The sequence below is a fragment of the Salmo salar genome, chromosome 27 (assembly GCF_965601325.2).
Source record: "Salmo salar chromosome 27, fSalSal1, whole genome shotgun sequence".
NCBI classification, from domain to species: domain Eukaryota; kingdom Metazoa; phylum Chordata; class Actinopteri; order Salmoniformes; family Salmonidae; genus Salmo; species Salmo salar.
In genome coordinates this window covers 8,452,736-8,475,504 of record NC_138317.1, presented here as the reverse complement: position 1 = coordinate 8,475,504, position 22,769 = coordinate 8,452,736, and the positions used below count along the sequence as shown (strand labels likewise).

The following is a 22,769-nucleotide window of genomic DNA, read 5'->3' as shown; positions in this document are numbered from 1 at the left end:
CCTAGGTGTCTGATTAGACTGTAAACTCTCCTTCCAGACTCACATTTAGCATCTCCAATCCAAAATTAAATCTAGAATCTGCTTCCTATTTCGCAACAAAGTATCCATCACTCATGCTGCCAAACATTCCCTCGTAAAACTGACTATCCTGCCGATCCTTGACTTTGGCGATGTAATTTACAAAATAGCCTCCAACACTCTACTCAGCAAATTGGATGTAGTCTATCACAGTGCCATCCGTTTTGTCACCAAAGCCCCATATACTACCCACCACTGCGACCTGTATGCTCTCGTTGGCTGGCCCTCACTTCATATTCGTCGCCAAACCCACTGGCTCCAGGTCATCTATAAGTCTTTGCTAGGTAAAGCCCCACCTTATCTCAGCTCATTGGTCACCATAGCAGCACCCACCCGTAGCACACGCTCCAGCAGGTATATTTCACTGGTCACCCCAAAGCCAATTCCTACTTTGGCCAACTTTCCTTACAGTTCTCTGCTGCCAATGACTGGAACGAATTACAAAAATCACTGAAGCTGGAGACCCATATCTCCCTCACTAACTTTAAGCACCAGCTGTCAGAGCAGCCCACAGATCACTGCACCTGTACATAGCCCATCTGTAAATAGCCCATCCAACTACCCCATCCCCATACTGTTATTTATTTTTTTGCTCCTTTGCACTCCAGTATCTCTACTTGCACATTCATCTTCAGCCCATCTATCACTCCAGTGTTTAATTGCTGAATTGTAATTATTTTGCCACTATGGCCTATTTATTGCCTTGCCTCCCTTATCTTACCTCATTTGCACACACTGTATATAGACATTTTTCTCTATTGTGTTATTGTTATTGTGTTACTGTTGTGTTACTGTATGCTTGTTTATTCCATGTGTAACTCTGTGTTGTTGTTTGTGTCGCACTGCTTTGCTTTATCTTGGCCAGGTCGCAGTTGTAAACGAGAACTTGTTCTCAACTAACCTACCTAGTTAAATAAAGGTGAAATTAAAAAATGACCTAGAAGAGACAAAAGCATGGATTAATTTTTCTGCATAATCTTTGGACAGAAAGTTTCAGATTTTTGTAATATTTCATAGATGGAATAAAGCTGTCCTTGAAACATTCTTGATATGTTCGTCAAAAGAGAGATCAGGGTACAGAGTAATGCTGAGGTCCTTCACAGTTTTATTTGAGACGACTGTACAACCATCAAGATTAACTGTCAGATTCAACACAAGATCTCTTTGTTTCTTGGGACCTAGAACAAGCATATCTGTTTTGTCCGAGGTTAAAAGTAGAATGTTTACCGCCATCCACTTATAAATCAACAGCTTTGATTTATTTTGAGGGATTGTAACATTGTACACAGTAAGAGAGACGCACAATTTTGGAGCAAAAATAGTAGTCTTGTTTTTGCCATAAAATAACAAAAGCTTTTTAACAGGCTTCCAGGGAGGGCAATTTTGGGGCTTCGCCATGTTTCATCGAAATGTACAGCTGTGTGTCATCCGCATAGCAGTGAAAGTTAACATTATGTTTCCGAATGACATCACCAAGAGGTAAAATATATAGTGAAAACAATAGTGGTCCTAAAACGGAGCCTTGAGGAACACCAACATTTACAGTTGATTTGTCAGAGGACAAACCATCCACAGAGACAAACTGTTATCTTTCCAACAGATAAGATCTAAACCAGGCCAGAACTTGTCCGTGTAGACCAATTTGGGTTTCCAATCCCTCCAAAAGAATATGGTGATCGATGGTATCAAAGCAGCACTAAGGTCTAGGAGCACGAGGACAGATGCAGAGCCTCGGTCTGACGCCATTAAAAGGTAATTTATCACTTTCACAAGTGCAGTCTCAGTGCTATGACGGGGTGTAAAACCAGACTGAAGCGTTTCGTATACATTGTTTGTCTTCAGGAAGGCAGTGAGTTGCTGCGCAACAGCTTTTTCTAACATTTTTGAGAGGAATGGGAGATTCGATATAGGCCAATAGTTGTAAAAATATTTTCTGCGTCAAGGTTTGGCTTTTTCAAGAGAGGCTTTATTACTGCCACTTTTAGTGAGTTTGGTACACATCCGGTGGATAGAGAGACGTTCATTATGTTTAACATAGGAGGGCCAAGCACAGGAAGCAGCTCTTTCAGTAGTTTAGTTGGAATATGGTCCAGTACGCAGCTTGAAGGTTTAGAGGCCATGATTATTTTCATCAATGTGTCAAGAGATATGATACTAAAAAACTTGAGTGTCTCCCTTAATCCTAGGTCCTGGCAGGGTTGTGCAGACTCAGGACAACGGAGCTTTGGAGGAATACGCAGATTTAAAGAGGAGTCCGTAATTTGCTTTCTAATGATCATGATCTTTTCCTCAAAGAAGTTCATGAATTTATCACTGCTGAAGTGAAAGCCATCCTCTCTTGGGGAATGCTGCTTTTTAGTTAGCTTTGCAACAGTATCAAAAATAAACTTTGGATTGTTCTTTTCCTCAATTAAGTTGGAAAAATAGGATGATCGATCAGCAGTGAGGGCTCTTCGATACTACACAGTATTGTCTTTCCAAGCTAGTCGGAAGACTTCCAGTTTGGTGTAGTGCCATTTCCGTTCCCATTTTCTGGAAGCTTGCTTCAGAGCTCGGGTATTTTCTGTATACCAGGGAGCTAGTTTCTTATGACAAATGTTTTTTGTTTTTAGGGGTGCGACTGCATCTAGCGTATTGCACAAGGTTAAATTGAGTTCCCCAGTTAGGTCGTTAACTGATTTTTTTGTCATCTGATGTCCTTAGGTGGAGGGAGTCTGGAAGGGCATCTAGGAATCTTTGGGTTGTCCGAGAATTTATGGCACAACTTTTGATGATCCTTGGTTGGGGTCTGAGCAGATCATTTGTTGCGATTGCAAACATAATAAAATTGTGGTCCGATTGACCAGGATTATGAGAAAAAACATTAAGATCCACAACATTTATTCCACAGGACAAAACTAGGTCCAGAGTATGACTGTGGCAGTGAGTAGGTCCGGAGACATGTTGGACAAAACCCACTGAGTTGATGATGGCTCCGAAAGCCTTTTGGAGTGGGTCTGTGCACTTTTCCATGTGAATAATATTAAAGTCACCAAAAATTTGAATATTATCTGCCATGACTACAAGGTCCGATAGGAATTCCGGGAACTCAGTGAGGAACGCTGTATAAGGCCCAGGAGGCCTGTAAACAGTAGCTATAAAAAGTGATTGAGTAGGCTGCATAGATTTCATGATTAGAAGCTCAAAAGACGAAAATGCCGTTTTTTTTGGTAAATGGACATTTGCTATCGTAAATGTTAGGAATGCGCGGGGATGTGCGGGGGATATGGTCACTAGTGTAACCAGGAGGTGAGGCCTCATTTAACACAGTAAATTCATCAGGCTTAAGCCATGTTTCAGTCAGGCCAATCACATCAAGATTATGATCAGTGATTAGTTCATTGACTATAACTGCCTTGGAAGTGAGGGATCTAACATTAAGTAGCCCTATTTTGAGATGTGAGATATCACAATCTCTTTCAATAATGACACGAATGGAGGTCTTTATTCCAGTGAGATTGCTAAGGCGAACACCGCCATGTTTAGTGTTGCCCAACCTAGGTCGAGGCACAGACACGATCTCAATGGGGATAGCTGAGCTGACTACACTGACTGTGCTAGTGGCAGACTCCACAAAACTAGCAGGCTGGCTAACAGCCTGCTGCCTGGCCTGCACCCTATCTCATTGTGGAGCTAGGGGAGTTAGAGCCCTGTCTATGTTCGTAGATAAGATGAGAGCACCCCTCCAGCTAGGATGGAGTCCGTCACTCCTCAACAGGCCAGGCTTGGTCCTGCTTGTGGGTGAGTCCCAGAAAGAGGGCCAATTATCTACAAATTCTATATTTTGGGAGGGGCATTAAACAGTTTTCAACCAGCGATTGAGTTGTGAGACTCTGCTGTAGAGCTCATCCCTCCCCCTAACTGGGAGGGGGGCAGAGACAATTACTCGATGCAGACACATCTTTCTAGCTGGTTTACACGCTGAAGCTATGTTGCGCTTGGTGACCTCTGACTGTTTCATCCTAACATCGTTGGTGCCGACGTGGATAACAATATCCCTATACTCTCTACACTCGCCAGTTTTAGCTTTAGCCAGGACCATCTTCAGATTAGCCTTAACGGAGGTAGCCCTGCCCCCTGGTAAACCTTGTATGATCGCTGGATGATTCGTTTTAAGTCTAATACTGCGGTTAATGGAGTCGCCAATGACTAGGGTTTTCAATTTGTCAGAGCTAATGGTGGGAGGCTTCGGCGTCTCAGACCCCGTAACGGGTGGAAGAGAGACCATTATCTTGTTACAATATCCTTGTTACACCTAGAGAGTTTGTCATAGTCTTTGATGCTATTTCATCTGGAATTCTCATGTTGTTTAGAGGTGTAACCAGACCTCACCTTCTTGACCTACCCTCGCTTAATCCAGTTGACTCTGCAATAGGAAAAATGTGTTTCTCCTTGCTCCCTCAGAACAACAGATCTATACGTGCTTTATTTCATTGTTTCCATTCCTTATGTCACAACTTACTGGAATACATTCATCAATGATATTTGTTGAAAAATGTCTGGTTATTACCACACAAATGCCTGCTTGTTAATAAAGTCAAAGAGGTCACTTTCAGAATGATCCATAGGTATTACCCTGTTAATCATTACCTGAAGAAACTCAAAAAAGACATTAACAGTAAGTGTACTTTTTGTGTTGAGCGTCCAGAAACAGTTTTGCAATTGTTTTGGCATTGTCTACATGTAAAGAAAATATGGCAAGATATTCATAGTTTTATCATTGTTAATATTCTTGATTACTTTTTTTTTTTTATGGGAGGATGTGCTGCTCGGTTACCTTAACTATAATAAGGATAAAGAAAAAATATTTTACATCATAAATCTAATTGTGCTAATAGAAAAATGTAATATTCATAAATGTGAATTCACTAATTAAAAACCACCCTTCCATGTTTTCTATAAGGAATTAGAGCAATACATTAAGACCATTCTACATTATACTAATAAGAAAGCTGTTAAAACAATCAATACGTGTGTATCTTTTAAGGTCTTTGTATAATCTGTAATTAGTTGTACCCCTAGCATATGTTATCATTGTCTGTTTGTATACTTCTTGTATGTATACAGATTTAACTGCAAAAATAAAGAAAAATAAATTACAAAAAAAAGTCTAGTTAGAACAGGTGTTTACTGCCATCTAATGTTTGATATCAATACAACACTCTTTTATCAGGGTGGGGTGGGAAGACAGGTGAGCTTAAACTGAAAGTACATTTGTTCTTATTCAGGTTCCATTTTGAGAGGATAGAGAAAAAATTATCGTGAGAGAAGAAAATAATAAAGTAAGTAATCTCCTTCAAATGTTAATATTTGGTTCCGTTGACAACCAAACACAATTTAACATCACTAAATATCATTACATTTGTATGGTCTATTTTTAGTTTAATTCTGTGTTTAATTTAAGCAATAGCTGTTGATGACAATAGCTGCAAATGCTATATAGGCCTAAATAGCATGATTGATGATATACAGCATGAGTGATAAAGTATGGTCACATTTAATTTGCTTTGCTAAACCTACTCTTTGTGGAATGACTTTGATAGCTACAGTAAATATTTTTGTTATTAAATGGAGATCTCTCAACAATCATTCTCACAATAGCACATTGGTAATAGTCAGTGACAAATATCACAGTTAAGCAGGGCTTGGTTAAAACTGGATGGGAGACCAAAGGGTATCTGATGGGGATATAACGTTGAAGATCTAACATTGTTTTAAAGGTACAAATTGAACATATTTTATACAAGGTTTGTCTGTGTTCAAAATACGCTCTATATGCCTTAGCTAGTCCTTTTGTTCCACCCCCCACACATGCGGTGACCTCACCTGGCTTAAATGGTGCCTCTAGAGACAAAACCTGTCTCATCGTCACTCAACGCCTAGGTTTTCCAGGAGTTTTTGTGAGTGGTCAGGCAGGGAACAATAACACTAGAGATGCGTGTCCACAAGATGACTCCATGTTTTTCTTTCAGTCTTTGAATGAATACAACGTCGCCCGGTTGGAATATTATCGCTATTTTACGAGAAAAATAGCATAAAAATTGATTTTAAACAGCGTTTGACATGCTTCGAAGTACGGTAATGGAATATTTTGAATTTTTTTGTCACGAAATGCGCCCGCGCATCACCCTTCGGATAGTGACCTCAACGCACGAACAAAACGGAGCTATTTCAATACAACTATGGATTATTTCGAACCAAAACAACATTTGTTGTTGAAGTAGAAGTCCTGGGAGTGCATTCTGAAGAAGAACAGCAAAGGTAATCCAATTTTTCTTATAGTAATTCTGAGTTTAGTCAGCACCAAACTTGGTGGGTGTCAAATTAGCTAGCCTGTGATGGCCGAGCTATCTACTCAGAATATTGCAAAATGTGCTTTCGCCGAAAAGCTATATTAAAATCTGACACCGCGATTGTATAAAGGAGTTCTGTATCTATAATTCTTAAAATGATTGTTATGTATTTTGTCAACGTTTATCGTGAGTAATGTAGTAAATTCGCCGGAAGTTTGCGGTGGGTATGCTAGTTCTGAACATCACATGCTAATGTAAAAAGCTGTTTTTTGATATAAATATGAACTTGATTGAACAAAACATGCATGTATTATATAACATAATGTCCTAGGAGTGTCATCTGATGAAGATCATCAAAGGTTAGTGCTGCATTTAGCTGTGGTTTTGGTTTTTGTGACATATGCTTGCTTTGAAAATGGCTGTGTGATTATTTTTGGCAGGGTACTCTCCTGACATAATCTAATGTTTTGCTTTCGCTGTAAAGCCTTTTTGAAATCTGACAATGTGATTAGATTAACGAGAGTCTTGTCTTTAAAATGGTGTAAAATAGTTGATTGTTTGAGAAAATTGAATTGTGGTATTTTAGTTGGTTTTGTATTTCGCGTTGTGCGATGCCATTGGCTATTGGCTAGGGGTTCCGCAGGCGGAACGGCGTTCCACTAGCGGAACGTCTGTCCTTAACAGGTTTTAACACCCCAGCTGTCCTACAATCTAAGCTAGATGCCCTCAATCTCACACAAATTATCAATGAACCTACCAGGTACAACCCTAAATCCGTAACCATGGGCACCTTCTTAGATATCATCCTGACCAACTTGCCCTCTAAATACACGTCTGCTGTCTTCAACCAGGATCTCAGCGATCACTGCCTCATTGCTTGCGTGCGTAATGGGTCCGTGGTCTACTGACCACTCCTCATCACTGTCAAACGCTCCCTAAAACACTTCAGCGAGCAGGCCTTTCAAATCAACTTGGCCCAGGTATCCTGGAAGGATATTGACCACATCCCGTCAGTAGAAGATGCCTGGTTACTCTTCAAAAGTGCTTTCCTCGCCATCTTAAATAAGCATGCCCCATTAAGAACTAAGACCAACAGCCCTGAGCTGACAAGGTAAAAATCTGTTGTTCTGTCCCTGAACAAGGCAGTTAACCCACAGTTCCTAGGCTGTCATTGTAAATAAGAATTTGTTCTTAACTGACTTGCCTAGCTAAATAAAGGTTAAATAAATAAATCAATAAATGAAGGGAGGTAGTTTCGCAAGCCAATGCTAACTAGCATTAGCGCAATGACTGGAAGTCTGTGTATCTACTAGCGGAGAGAATGAATACATGGATGTTGAAGTAAGTGCTGCTACTTCAGTTTAGTTACTCAGTCTAACATTTTTTCAAAAAGGAAGTGAATCAGTTGTTCTTGGTTATCAGTAAATTGGCTGATAGTTGAAGAGCAAAAACAAAACACGATTTCTGTCCATGTTTGTTTTTATTTGATGGGTATTGGTTTGCTCAAGGTAATATGTGTCATTATTTTCTGTTTGGTTCTGATCCAGACATTGTGTCTCTGTAGTCTTTACAGTATGAGTTTTGATCCAGGAAGTGTGTGTCACTCTCCATTGTGTGTTTTCTACTGTAGGTCTGATGACCTACAGAGGAGGGGAGTGGGGCACTGCCTCTAAAATGAGTCTCTCTGGGGACAGGGAGGAGGGGGGCACTGCCTCTAACATTAGTCTCTCTGGGGTACATGACACTAAAGCTACGAGGTAGGACATGTGCGTGTGTGTGTGTGTGTGTGTGTGTGTGTGTGTGTGTGTGTGTGTGTGTGTGTGTGTGTGTGTGTGTGCGTGTGTGTGTGTGTGTGTGTGTGTGTGTGTGTGTGTGTGTGTGTGTGTGTGTGTGTGTGTGTGTGTGTGTGTGTGTGTGTGTGTGCATGCGTGTGCAATTTAAAGAGTGACAAAATTGTTTCACATTTTCGTTAGGCAAAATATATTACAGACTGAAGGTATGTCTCTGTTGTGTTAAAGCCCAATCCATCAGGAGAGACCCAACTCCCCTGTATGCAGCTGTGTGTCCATGAAATGTGACCAATCTATGGATCTACCTCTCACGTTTAAAGAGGGAAACCTTTCTACTGAAAAAAGGCAAGAAGCCATTGGACTTGGTCAATGTCAATTTGTCCAAAATGTCAACTTGGTCAATTAGTCTACAACACTCTAACCCAGAACTCAAGTCTTGTGTAATTGGTCAGATGCTGGATTAAGTTTGGGGTCCATACGTGTTAAGAGAACAGATAGAACTATAAAAGTGAACTAGAACGAAGAGAGAGAAAATGCAACAAAATATCTCTGTGTTTTTTATAGTTATGTTCCATGTTGTACTTCTGATTGAAGAATGAGGAGTTTTGTGCTTTTGTCAGGATCGAACATCCGAGACCAGCCTCCCCTGTACCCAGCTGTGTGTCCATGAAGAGTGACAAATCTATGAATCCACCTATCATGTTCAGAGAAGGAGAAGTTTCCATTGAACAACGGTGTGTTTTATTAATAGAACATACAGAAGACGGAGAATGAACGTGACATTTTCTATTTCATACTGATTGTCCTTTTTCTTGATGTTTCCTGCCAACCAGATGAGTCTCTGTGAGTACAACAAACTGACTGGTTTCTTTGTGCTTTTGGCAGGTTAAAGCAGCAGAGACTAGACTCACCTGTGCCCAGCTGCGTGTCCATGAAGAATGACCTGTCTATGGAACCACCTCTCACATTTAAAGAGGAAAACATTTCTACTGTAGAAAGGTAAGAACCAATATTACTTGGTTGATGTTAATTTGGTCAAAATGTCAACTTTGTCATTGTGTTAAAAACACTACTGATTTATTGTTGCTCATTGGAGTATTTTGCTACAGCTACTACTACCAAAGTTTTACTGTATTAAAGTTGCTTAAGTCTCTTTGTATTTTTGTCAGGGTCCAGCAGGAGAGACCAGCCATCACGGCACCCAGCTGTGTGTCTATGAAGAGTGACCAGTCTATGGATCCACCTTTTAGGTTCAGAGATGGAGTTGTTTCCTTTGAACAAATGTGAGATATCATTGTTTTACAGATTCATGTAATGATATGCTGACAGTACGAGTCTTGACCACATCACATCGTTGCAATTATTTAATGCATACCCTCTTATGTATTATTGCTTCTGTGTGCATGTTAAATGTACAGATGTAAGCTCATGTTTTGTCCACAGAGACCAACAGGAGATATCAGAATCAGAGATTCTCAGTGGTCAGTCTACACAGACTCATCAAACAGACCTGTCCTCCATATTCAGTGTATGTGGTCCTATTATATACATTTTGTAAAGTTGATTGGTCAGTCATTCATGCATTTGTAATGTGAAATGTGTGATTTGATTCTGATATGAACTTCTTCAGTTTGTCTATTTCAGTTGCTTGAACAGAATATCATGACATTAGTGAAGAAAGAGCTGAAGAGGTTCAAGACAATGCTGAGTTCAGATCTCCATGAAGGCTTTGAGAGTCAGCGGGTGGATGAGGAAGTGGTGGATGCTGAAGATGAGAAGCAGGAGTGCAGTGCCAGAGAGGGGGCTCTGAAGATTACACTTCACGTCCTGAGGAACATGAACCAGAAGGAGCTTGCTGACACACTGGAGAAAAGTAAGAGCTGTCTGCCTTTACTGTTGATTGGTCCATTATAGAATGTAGAAAACCTGTACATAGCATAATAACTCAATTATGTGTTGTGTGCATTCATTTAACTTATAAAGAAAACATTCATGCATTTATACATGCAGTTAAGAGGGGATATGATTAGATTTGACTAATTTATAACACAATCCTATGTAGACCTGTCATCTCGATAAGTTGACTTGGCAGGTGAAAGAGGAGACTCGAGGCCATGCTGGGCCAAAGTAACAAATTTCATCCGGAATTTTTTTGGATGCATGTATTTACATTCAATATGCAAGATACAAGAGCAAGTTACATCTTAGATGCAAGGGCGTAGTAGCAAATGCATAGTACAAAAGGATGTTTCTTCATTCAAGTTCATATACACATTCTCAATTATGTATATGCATCATTACAAATGCTGGTTGATAAGAAGCTGATACAACTTTCAATTAAACAATGACAAGAACAGTGAGACTTATTGAGAGTTCTGCGACTTCTATCTCCATGGTGTCCGGACACAGAGTTTGTGCCAGTTTGTCACGAGACCTCTGAGAACTGTGTCCTGTGTGATCTGAAGTACAGAGTGATGGAAAACACTTGTATATTTCAGACCTTTTAACGTTATATATGTGTAAGCATTAAGCAGGTTACTTCATGTAAGCAAAGACACTGTATGTGGGTGATTCCTCACGGGCTGTGATTTTTTGGTTGGTCATGAAATGTAATCCATAGAATGGTCCTTTGGAGGAAGGATTGTTGACATATATTTTATATTTGTATTTAAAAGCATATTTGCGAAAGAATGAATCAAAGTTGGCATATTTATTACGTTTTGGCCCTACACAGGAGCATTGCAATACACCATAACTGTTGATCTATATGTGGCACAAGATGTCATTTGAAACCTCATTGTGTGTTCTAAAATGAGTAAAACATTTCATTATGCAAGATGTAAATGTACATTTATTATATGATTTCGGGAAGTATGAAAATTCAAATATACCCCCTTCAATTCTTCTCATATTTTAATATGTTGTTCTATGGACTGTGTTTAACTGACACAGAAAGTTACAGAGTGGGATCTCCGGGATTTGTTTTGTTTTGACCAAACATATGTATGTTTAACTCCATTCTTCCAATTTTGAATATCCTCTGTGCTTCTTGTTTATTCAGGTGAGCTTGCTTTGATTTGCCAACGGGAACTCAAATCTAATCTAAAGACGAAATATCAAAGTGTATTTGAGGGTATTGCTAAGCAAGGGAACCCAACACTTCTCAATAAGATCTACACAGAGCTCTACATCACAAAGGGTGGAAATGGAGAGGTCAATAATGAACATGAGGTAAGACAAATAGAGACAACAACCAGGAAACAAGCAAGACCAGAGACGGCAATCAAATGTAATGACATCTTCAAACCCTTACCTGGACAAGACACACCTATCAGAACTGTGCTGACAAAGGGAGTCGCCGGCATTGGAAAAACAGTCTCTGTGCAGAAGTTCATTCTGGACTGGGCTGAAGGAAAAGCAAATCAGGATGTGCAATTCGTATTTTCACTTCCTTTTCGGGAGCTGAATTTGATGAAAGGGGAAAAACACAGTTTGTTTGAACTTCTCAATCACTTCTCAATGGAAACAAAAGAATCAAGAATCTCCAACTATGACAAGTACAAAGTTCTGTTCATCTTTGATGGTCTGGATGAGTGCCGACTGCCCCTAGACTTCAAGAGGAACAAGAGCTGTTGTGATGTCACAGAGTCGACCTCAGTGGATATGCTGCTGACAAACCTCATCAAGGGAAATCTGCTGCCCTCTGCTCTTCTCTGGATAACTACTCGACCTGCAGCAGCCAATCAGATCCCTTCAGGATGTGTTGACCAGGTTACAGAGGTGCGAGGGTTTAATGATCCACAAAAAGAGGAGTACTTTAGAAAGAGATTTAGTGATGAGAACCTGGCCAGTAGAATCATCTCACACATGAAGTCATCAAGGAGCCTCTACATTATGTGCCACATACCAGTCTTCTGTTGGATCTCGGCCACAGTTTTGGAGAAAATGGGTGAAGAAGGGAGAGAGTTGCCTCAGACTCTAACTGGGATGTGCACACACTTCCTGGTATTTCAGATCAAACAGACAAATGAAAAGTATCTTGCGAAAGAAGAGACAAGTCCACACTCGAATAAAACAAGCATTCTGTCACTGGGAAAACTGGCTTTTCAACAGCTTGTGAAAGGCAATCTAATTTTCTATGAAGAAGACCTGAAAGAGTGTGGCATTGATGTCAGTGAAGCCTCAGTGTACTCAGGATTGTGCACACAGATTTTCAGAGAGGAGTGTGTGCTGTACCAGGACAAGGTGTTCTGCTTTGTGCATCTGAGCATTCAGGAGTTTCTGGCTGCTGTATATGTGTTTCTCAGATTCAGCAATGACAATGAGAATCTAATAGCCAAACCACAGTTCATCTTCCAAAAATTTCTGTTCAGAAACATACCGGTACCTGCAATTGACTTCCACAAGAGTGCTGTGGATAAAGCCTTGGAGAGTGAGGGTGGACACCTTGATCTTTTCCTCCGCTTCCTTCTGGGCCTCTCACTGGAGTCAAATCATAAGCACTTACGAGGTCTACTGACAAAGACAAGAAGCAGCCCACAGAGCCATGAAGAAACAGTCATGTACATCAAGGAGAAGATCAGGGAGAATCCCTCTCCAGAGAGGTGCATCAATCTGTTCCACTGTCTGAAAGAACTGAATGACCATTCTCTAGTGAAGGAGATCCAAAGCTACCTGAGCTCAGGAAATGTCTCCAATGAAAAACTCTCACCTGCACTGTGGTCAGCTTTGGCCTTTGTGTTGATGACTTCAGAAGAGGAGCTGGAGGTGTTTGACCTGAAGAAATACTCCAAATCAGAGGAAGGTCTTCTGAGGCTGCTGCCAGTGGTCAAAGCCTCCCGAGTAGCCCTGTGAGTACATATTGGTACAATGACATTTAAGTATTAATCATAAAATATTCTATTTAGAAAAAAATATGCACTATTGAACAACCTATGGAATAATACATTGATGTTCGCATCAGTGTAACAATATGACCATACAATTCTAGGAGACGGAAGATGAATCTATATGTCGAGAGAATAACCCAAATGCCTTTCTACTTCTACACTACTCATGTTAAATTAACACTGTCGATGTGAAATCATGATGATCTCTCTGTCAGGCTGTCCGACTGTGGAGTCACAGAGGAAGGTTGTGCTTCTCTGGCCTCAGCCCTGAAGTCAAACCCCTCACACCTGAGAGAGCTGGATCTGAGTAACAATGACCTGAATGATTCAGGAGTGAGGATGCTCTCTGCTGGACTGCAGAATCCACAATGTAAACTGGAGACTCTGAGGTCAGTATTCCTATTTTTAGTCAACATGTGATAACTGTTCACTGGATCCACATGTGTTTACCAGGCTTACATTTTTAATTTGTCTCTATGCTCCAGCATTTTGGATTTAAGATATTAGGCAACAGTACAGAATAACACTTTCTTTTAGGGGCATTTCAGACATATCTATCTTACCATTTAGGCATAAAATAACTTTATTATGTATCTCCCCCCATTTGAAGATGTCATAAGTATTTGGCCAAATTCACGTTTGGTATATTAAAGTAGTCAGATGTGTAGTATTTAATCTCATATTCCTTGCACTTGGTGATTATATCAAGCTTGTGACTACAAACTTGTTGGATGCATTTGCAGTTTGTTTTGGTTGTGTTTTGGATTATGTTTTGCCGAATAGAAACCGAATGGTGAATAATGTCTTGTGTCACTTTTATTGTGATTAAGAATGTAAGATGTTCTGAACACTTCTACATTCATGTGGATGCTACCATGATTATGGATAAACATGAATGAATAATGATTAATGATGTATGACAAAGTTACAGAGGCACAAATGTCTGAGGTTAGCATGTTTTGTTTTTATTTATTTTATTTTACCTTCATTTAACCAGGTAGGCAAGTTGAGAACAAGTTCTCATTTACAATTGCGACCTGGCCAAGATAAAGCAAAGCAGTTCGACAACATACAAAAACACAGAGTTACACATGGAGTAAAACAACATACAATCAATGATGCAGTAGAAAAAAAATAAAAAAAATAAGACTATATACAATGTGAGCAAATGATGTGAGATAAGGGAGGTAAAGGCAAAAAAATGCCATGATGGCAAAGTAAATAAAGTATAGCAAGAAAAACACTGGAATGGTAGATTTGTAGTTTGAAGAAAGTTCAGAGATAAAATATAAATAATATGGTGCAAAGGAGCAAAATAAATAAAATAAATAAATACAGTAGGGGAAGAGGTAGTGGTTTGGGCTAAATTATAGATGGGCTATGTACAGGTGCAGTGATCTGTGAGCTGCTCTGACAGCTGGTGCTTAAAGCTAGTGAGGGAGATAAGTGTTTCCAGTTTCAGAGATTTTTGTAGTTCGTTCCAGTCATTGGCAGCAGAGAACTGGAAGGAGAGACGACCAAAGGAGGAGTTGGCTTTAGGGGTGACCAGAGAGATATACCTGCTGGAGCGCGTGCTACAGGTGGGTGCTGCTATGGTGACCAGTGAGCGGAGATAAGGGGGGACTTTACCTAGCAGGGTCTTGTAGATGACCTGGAGCCAATGTGTTTGGCGACGATTATGAAGCGAAGGCCAGCCAACGAGAGCGTACAGGTCGCAGTGGTGGGTAGTATATGGGGCTTTGGTGACAAAACGGATGGCACTGTGATAGACTGCATCCAGCTTGTTGAGTAGGGTATTGGAAGCTATTTTGTAAATTACATCGCCGAAGTCGAGGATTGGTAGGATGGTCAGTTTTACGAGGGTATGTTTGGCAGCATGAGTGAAGGATGCTTTGTTGCGAAATAGGAAGCCAATTCGAGATTTCACTTTGGATTAGAGATGATTGATGTGAGTCTGGAAGGAGAGTTTACAGTCTAACCAGACACCTAGGTATTTGTAGTTGTCCACAAATTCTAAGTTAGAACCGTCCAGAGAAGTGATGCTGGACAGGCGGGCAGGTGCAGGCAGCGATCGGTTGAAGAGCATGCATTTAGTTTTACTTGTGTTTAGGAGCAGTTGGAGACCACGGAAGGAGAGTTGAATGGCATTGAAGCTCGTCTGGAGGGTTGTTAACACAGTGTCCAAAGAAGGGCCAGAAGTGTACAGAATGGTGTCGTCTGCGTAGAGGTGGATCAGAGATTCACCAGCAGCAAGAGCGACATCATTTATGTATACAGAGAAAAGAGTTGGCCCAAGAATTGAACCCTGTGGTACCCCCATAGAGACTGCCAGAGGTCCAGACAGTAGGCCCTCCGATTTGACACACTGAACTCTGTCAGAGAAGTAGTTGGTGAGCCAGGCGACGCAATCGTTTGAGAAACCAAGGCTACTGAGTCTGCCGATAAGGATGTGGTGATTAACAGAGTCAAAAGCTTTGGCCAGGTCAATGAATACGGCAGCACAGTATTGTTTCTTATCGATGGCGGGTTACGATGTCGTTTAGGACCTTGAGCGTGGCTGAGGTGCACCCATGACCAGCTCTGAAACCAGATTGCATAGCGGAGAGGGTGCGGTGGGTTTCGAAATGGTCGGTAATCTGTTTGTTGACATGGCTTTCGAAGACCTTAGAAAGGCAGGGTAGGATGGATATAGGTCTGTAGCAATTTGGGTCAAGATTGTCACCTCCTTTGAAGAGGGGGATGACAGCAGCTGCTTTCCAATCTATGGGAATCTCAGACGACACGAAAGAGAGGTTGAACAGGCTAGTAATAGGGGTTGCAATAATTTCGGCAGATAATTTTAGAAAGAAAGGGTCCAGATTGTCAAGCCCAGCTGATTTGTAGGGGTCCAGATTTTGCAGCTCTTTCAGAACATCAGCTGATTGGATTTGGGAGAAGGAGAAATGGGGGAGGCTTGGGCGAGTAGCTGTGGGGGGTGCAGTGCTGTTGAATGCAGTAGGGGTAGTTAGGTGGAAAGCATGGCCAGCCGTAGAAAAATGCTTATTGAAATTCTCAATTATAGTGGGCTTATCGGTGGTGACAGAGTTTCCTATCCTCAGTGCAGTGGGCAGTTGGGAGGAGGTGTTCTTATTCTCCATGGACTTTACAATGTCCCAGAACTTTTTAGAGTTGGAGTTGCACGAAGCGAATTTCTGTTTGAAAAAGCTAGCCTTGGCGTTTCTAACTGCCTGTGTGTATTGGTTTCTAACTTCCCTAAAAAGTTGCATATCGCGGGGGCAGTTCGATGCTAATGCAGAACGCCACAGGATATTTTTGTGTTGGTTAAGGGCAGTCAGGTCTGGGGAGAACCAAGGGCTATATCTGTTCCTGGTTCTAAATTTCTTGAAAGGGGCATGCTTATTTAAGATGGAGAGGAAGGCATTTTTTTTAAATAACCAGGCATCCTCTACTGACGGGATGAGGTCAATATCCTTCCAGGATACCAGGGCCAGGTCGAATAGAAAGGCTTGCTCGTTGAAATGTTTCAGGGAGCGTTTGACAGTGATGAGTGGAGGTCGTTTGACCGCTGACCCATTACGGGTGCAGGCAATGAGGCAGTGATCGCTGAGATCTTGGTTGAAAACAGCAGAGGTGTATTTAGAGGGCACGTTGGTTAGGATGATATCTATGAGGGTGCCAGTGTTTGCGGCTTTGGGGTTGTACCTGGTGGGTTCATTAATAATTTGTGTGAGATTGAGGGCATCAAGCTTGGATTGTAGGATGGCTGGGGTGTTAAGCATGTCCCAGTTTAGGTCACCTAGTAGCACGAGCTCTGAAGATAGATGGGGGGCAATCAGTTCACATATGGTGTCCAGAGCACAACTAGGGGCCGAGGGTGGTCTATAGCAGGCGGCAACGGTGAGAGACTTGTTTTTGGAGAGGTGGATTTTTAAAAGTAGAAGTTCAAATTGTTTGGGTACAGACCTGGATAGCAGGACAGAACTCTGCAGGCTATCTCTGCAGTAGATTGCAACACCGCCCCCTTTGGTCGTTCTATCTTGTCTGAAAACGTTGTAGTTAGGGATGAAGATTTCAGAGTTTTTGGTGGACTTCCTAAGCCAAGATTCAGACACAGCTAGGACATCCGGGTTGGCAGAGTGTGCTAAAGCAGTGAATAAAACAAACTTAGGGAGGAGGCTTCTAATGTTAACATGCATGAAACCAAGGTTATTACGGTTACAGAAGTCATCAAAAGAGAGCGCCTGGGGAGTAGGAGTGGAGCCAGGCACTGCAGGGCCTGGATTCACCTCTACATCCCCAGAGGAGCAGAGAAGAATAAGTATGAGGGTACGGCTAAAAGCTATAAGAATTGGTCGTCTGTGACGTCCAGAATAGAGAGAAAAAGGAGCAGGTTTCTGGGGGCGATAAAATAGCTTCAAGGTATAATGTACAGACAAAGGTATGGTGGGATGTGAGTACAGAGGAGGTAAACCTAGGCATTTAGTGATTATGAGAGAGATATTGTCTCTAGAAACATCATTGAAACCAGAAGATGTCATAGCATGTGTGGGTGGAGGAACTGAGAGGTTGGATAAGGTATAATGAGCAGGGCTTGAGGCTCTACAGTGAAATAAGCCAATAAACACTAACCAGAACAGCAATGGAGAAGGCATATTGACATTAAGGAGAGGCATGCTTAGCCGAGTGATCAAAGGGTCCAGTGAGATTCAGACAGCTAGCCGGGCCATAGGTAGCAAGCTGGTGGAAGATGGGAGGGAGGTCTGTTTTTAGCCACCTCGTGCGTTTCCGTCTGTGGGTTAGTGGGGTTCCGTGTGGAAGGGGGGACCAGTCCAAGTTGGCAAAATAGTTAGTTATAGTGGCCCAAGAAAAGTGTCCGATAGACCTATTCAGATCGCAGCCGAAAAGACAGTTAACGATTAGCGGGCCGCAGATGGGCGATCAGGTTACGTCGCGACGGAGGGGCCAGTTGGATAACTCCCTCGGGCAGATAACGTCGGTGGTCCAGTCGTGAAGACCCGATGGGGCTCCGCATCGGCAGTAAAACGGGTCAGGATAGGTGAGTTGTAGCCCAGGAGACACTTCAGCTGGTTAGCTCAGGAATAGCCCAGGAGTGGCTGACGGAACTCTTCAGCTGGCTAGCTGGCTAGCTCCGTAATAATGTGTGTTAATTCCGTGACCGACGTTGCCAATAGTCACTCAGGTAGCAGCTAGTTAGCTGCAAGATCCAGGTGTAAATGTCCAGAGCCTGCGGTAGAAATCGGGGAAAGGAGAGAGAATAGGTCCGGTATGCTCTGGTCTGAGTCGCGCTGTACAAAAACTGGCGATAGCTTTTCGAGCTAATGGATAGCTGAGGACAGCTAACCGTGGCTAGCTGAACTTCAACGTTAGCCAGTGAAAATGGCTAAACACTTGCTAGCTTCTGTTGTGGAATTCAGATGAGGTAAATAATACTTTCTTTTTTAAATTGGTGAGGCGGGTTGCAGGAGAGTGCTTTGAGGTTGAGTTTTTATAATTAAAAAAAATGTATATATATAAAAAGATAAGTGAAGACAGAAAAAAAAAAAATATATGTAAATATATATATACACGGGACACGACAAGAGGAGGGTAGAGGACGTCTGAACTGCTACGCCATCTTGGAAAAAAAAATATATAATAAAAATACAAAAATGAAAAAAAAATCTATGAAAAAAAAAACATGCAGAGATGCGTTTCGCCACCTGGTTATCAGAAGGGGGAAAGGAGAAGATTAATTGTGTGTCGTCTGCATAGCAATGATAGGAGAGACCATGTGAGGATATGACAGAGCCAAGTGACTTGGTGTATAGCGAGAATAGGAGAGGGCCTAGAACAGAGCCCTGGGGGACACCAGTGGTGAGAGCACGTGGTGCTCTCCAGGAAGAGGGTTGGGCAGCCCTGGTTTACTCAATACAATCTAAATCTGATACCACACCTTCTTTCTTTTGACTGATACTGCTTTTTAAACTAGTCTGGTCAGTCTACTCAAATATTTGTAATATAAATGTTTCTCTCTACAAGCAATACTTCAATAATTGTACATTTTTAATAATGATACATCCATATATTAATATGGAAGGTTATGGAAGAATATGGAAGGTTTAGGGACAGTGATATATCTGAAAAGGTTGAAAACAATATAATGCCACTTCACCATCAAAAAATACCAAAGTGATTTTGAAATGATCTAAAACTATTTGCAGGCTGTCAGGCTGTCTGGTCACGGAGGAAGGCTGTGCTTCTCTGGTCTCAGCTCTGAGGTTAAACCCCTCACACCTGAGAGAGCTTGACCTGAGCTACAATCACCCAGGAGACTCAGGAGTCAGACTGCTCTCTGCTCGACTGGAGGATCCACACTGCAGACTGGAGAGACTCAAGTATGTAGAGGATTTCTGTCAATCCATGTTCATATCAGACTTGTTTGAGTTATCAGGCTAGTTATCATAATTTACTGTAAGCCAAAGACTCTTACCACCACTTGGAAGCAGTTATATGTTGACCGTGTGTGTGTGTGTGTGTGTGTGTGTGTGTGTGTGTGTGTGTGTGTGTGTGTGTGTGTGTGTGTGTGTGTGTGTGTGTGTGTGTGTGTGTGTGTGTGTGTGTGTGTGTGTGTGTGTACGTGTATCACTCAATGACTGTCTGTTCTTCTGTTCACCCCTACAGTGTGGAACATGGTGGAGAACACACAATGAAACCTGGGCTTAGAAAATGTGAGTGTTAACTGCTGTGAAGAATATGCCTATAAATAAATCTTTGTTTTTTTTATCGCTTTGGTGCAATTTTCATAAGTATGTGGTACATTTTCGCAACTCTCAAACTCTATAAAATTCAAAACAGGTCATCAAGAAGGAAGGTGTTTCAAAACACTAAGCACAGTTCAATTGACAACAAAAAATCCTATTCACTTTTACACCAAACAGTGTTTCATCTAGAAATACATGTTTCACATTGCAATACATGTTCATATAAAGTAATTGCCTTTCACAATTAAATGTGCACATTACTTTTAATATGATTCTCTTCTCTTTGTGTTAAAATACACTTTACTATTACTTAATCCGACTGCTCTTAATTGATGATCACTTAAACATTTGGTAAACCTATAGATTTTACATGGGCAGTGCAAGTGTATTGCCTAGTGTGAAAATAGTGTAATGTAATGTAATGATATGTACAGTACTGAAGCATAATACATTCAAAGGGCAATTTTTAAACATGTATCTTACATTTTGTTCTATTGGATTAACTGGTTGTTAAAATAACTAAATTGAGAGGATATCATTATGTTGTGTTTTGGTGATTAAACCAATGTACTCATTATATTTCACAGTAAATTTATATTTTGGATCAATTGTTGTGTGGTGAAAGATGTCTACAACAAGATGAATGCACATTGAAAGGTTTTGAATGTAAGACTGGCTTTGTTACAAGTGTTACTAGTTTAGACATTGAGAATACGTCATTGAGAGTGAGAAAAATGTGTTTGTGTTAGAAGTGTGTGTGTGTATGTGTTCATGTGTGCAACCATGTTTGAGTGTGTGTAATTACTGGGAATAAGTGTGTTTTACATTACCATACAGTATAACATATGATCATTCAACACGTCTCAAGTTACCCTGACTGTGCCTTTTTAATACCTAGAAACATCGACTTTAAATGTATGAATAAGTGAAAAGTGAGTTATCATTCTAATGTGAATGATGGTCATTTGTAATATTGTGTCTTGTTCCCATCCCTCAGATGCGTTTGAGCTCACATTGGACCCAAACACATCACACAGAAACCTCTCTTGGTCTGAGGTGAATAGAAAGCTGACATGTGGGAATGGGAGTCAGCCGTATCCTGATCACCTAGAGAGATTTCAGGACCATCCACAGGTGCTGTGTAGAGAGGGTCTGTCTGGGCGCTGTTACTGGGAGGTAGAGTGGAGTGGGAAATGGGCTATGATAGGAGTTGCATATAAAGGAATCAGCAGGAGAGGACAACATAATGACTGTGTGCTTGGAGCCAATGACAAGTCCTGGTGTCTGTTCTGCTCTGATAAAGGTTACACTGCCAAGCACAATAATGAGAGAACATTCACCTCCTCCGGCTCTCACAGAGTAGGAGTATATCTGGACTGGGTGGCCGGCACGCTGTCCTTCTACATGTATGGTACCTTCTCTGATACACTGATCCACCTGCACACATTCCACACCACATTCACTGAGCCCCTGTATCCTGGGTTTGGGGTCAGTTGGTCCAAATCCTCAGTTTCTCTGTGTCAGATAGCCTACTGAAGTCACACTCCTATTGAAACACAACTGGGTGACATGATGGGTTATGCTTCACTCGAATATAAAAAATAAATAAAGCCCCTTTGTGAGAAAAAAAAACTCATTCTGATTGGCTGGGCCTTGCTCCCCAGTGGGTGGGCCTATGCCCTCCAGGCCTACTGCTAGCTGTGCCCCTGCCCAGTCATGTGAAATCCATAGATTAGGGCTTATGAATTTATTTCAATTGGCTAATTTCCTTATATCATCTGTAACTCAGTAAAATCATTGAAATTGTTACATGTTGTGTTTTTTTGTTGTTGTATATATAGTACATATTTTTTGCAATTCGTATGATGTTACGAATCTAATTCGTACAATATGTTGCGAATTTGTTGTGCTTACGATCCTGGACTGCATCTTTAACAGATGATTATTAGATATGTAAATAGATGACAGAATTTGTTTGTTGACCGTAGCCTGTTTGTAAAATTGTTGACGCAACAATCTTGCTTCTGTATGAACACAATACACTGAATGTAATGTAATTGTCACAGACTAATGAGGTTAATAAAACAGATGAAAGAAGCGATGTTCAAAATGTTGAATTTATTTGATAAGAATATGCATTTAAATTAATGGTGTTGTGTAACCACAGTACCAGTCAAAAGTTTGGACACACCTACTCATTTAAGGACATTTCTTAATTTTTACTATTTTCTACATTGACATCAAAACTATGAAATAACACATATGGAATCATGTAGTATCCAAAAAGGTGTTAATTAAACAAATCAAAATATACACTGCTCAAAAAAATAAAGGGAACACTTAAACAACACATCCTAGATCTGAATGAAAGAAATAATCATATTGAATACTTTTTTCTTCACATAGTTGAATGTGCTGACAACAAAATCACACAAAAATAATCAATGGAAATCCAATTTATCAACCCATGGAGGTCTGTATTTGGAGTCCCACTCAAAATTAAAGTGGAAAACCACACTACAGGCTGATCCAACTTTGATGTAATGTCCTTAAAACAAGTCAAAATGAGGCTCAGTAGTGTGTGTGGCCTCCACGTGCCTGTATGACCTCCCTACAATGCATGGGCATGCTCCTGATGAGGTGGCGGATGGTCTCCTGAGGGATGTCCTCCCAGACCTGGACTAAAGCATCCGCCAACTCCTGGACAGTCTGTGGTGCAACGTGGCGTTGGTGGATGGAGCGAGACATGATGTCCCAGATGTGCTCAATTGGATTCAGGTCTGGGGAACGGGCGGGCCAGTCCATATTATCAATGCCTTCCTCTTGCAGGAACTGCTGACACACTCCAGCCACATGAGGTCTAGCATTGTCTTGCATTAGGAGGAACCCAGGGCCAACCGCACCAGCATATGGTCTCAC

At 41.2% G+C, this 22,769-nt stretch overlaps 1 protein-coding gene across 1 annotated transcript; it reads left to right on the top strand.

Moving 5' to 3' along the window:
- The first annotated feature begins 5,313 nt into the window (after window positions 1-5,313).
- On the top strand, window positions 5,314-21,947 carry LOC106588498 (NACHT, LRR and PYD domains-containing protein 3). Its single transcript, XM_082970339.1, has 13 exons — window positions 5,314-5,399; window positions 8,041-8,167; window positions 8,429-8,545; window positions 8,821-8,934; window positions 9,086-9,199; window positions 9,370-9,483; window positions 9,644-9,728; window positions 9,845-10,073; window positions 11,262-13,050; window positions 13,305-13,478; window positions 19,311-19,484; window positions 19,771-19,817; window positions 20,848-21,947. The coding sequence occupies exons 2-13, from the start codon at window positions 8,046-8,048 to the stop codon at window positions 21,384-21,386; spliced, it is 3,618 nt and encodes a 1,205-aa protein (XP_082826465.1). The 5' UTR covers window positions 5,314-5,399; window positions 8,041-8,045; the 3' UTR covers window positions 21,387-21,947.
- Window positions 21,948-22,769: the final 822 nt, after the last annotated feature.

Excerpts from the sequence above, each read along its gene's own strand:
- LOC106588498 (XM_082970339.1), top strand. The coding sequence starts at position 8,046 with ATGACCTACAGAGGAGGGGAGTGGGGCACTGCCTCTAAAATGAGTCTC. Across the intron at positions 8,935-9,085 it reads GAAGTTTCCATTGAACAACG|GTTAAAGCAGCAGAGACTAG; the intron begins GTGTGTTTTATT and ends TGCTTTTGGCAG. Across the intron at positions 9,729-9,844 it reads ACCTGTCCTCCATATTCAGT|TTGCTTGAACAGAATATCAT; the intron begins GTATGTGGTCCT and ends TGTCTATTTCAG.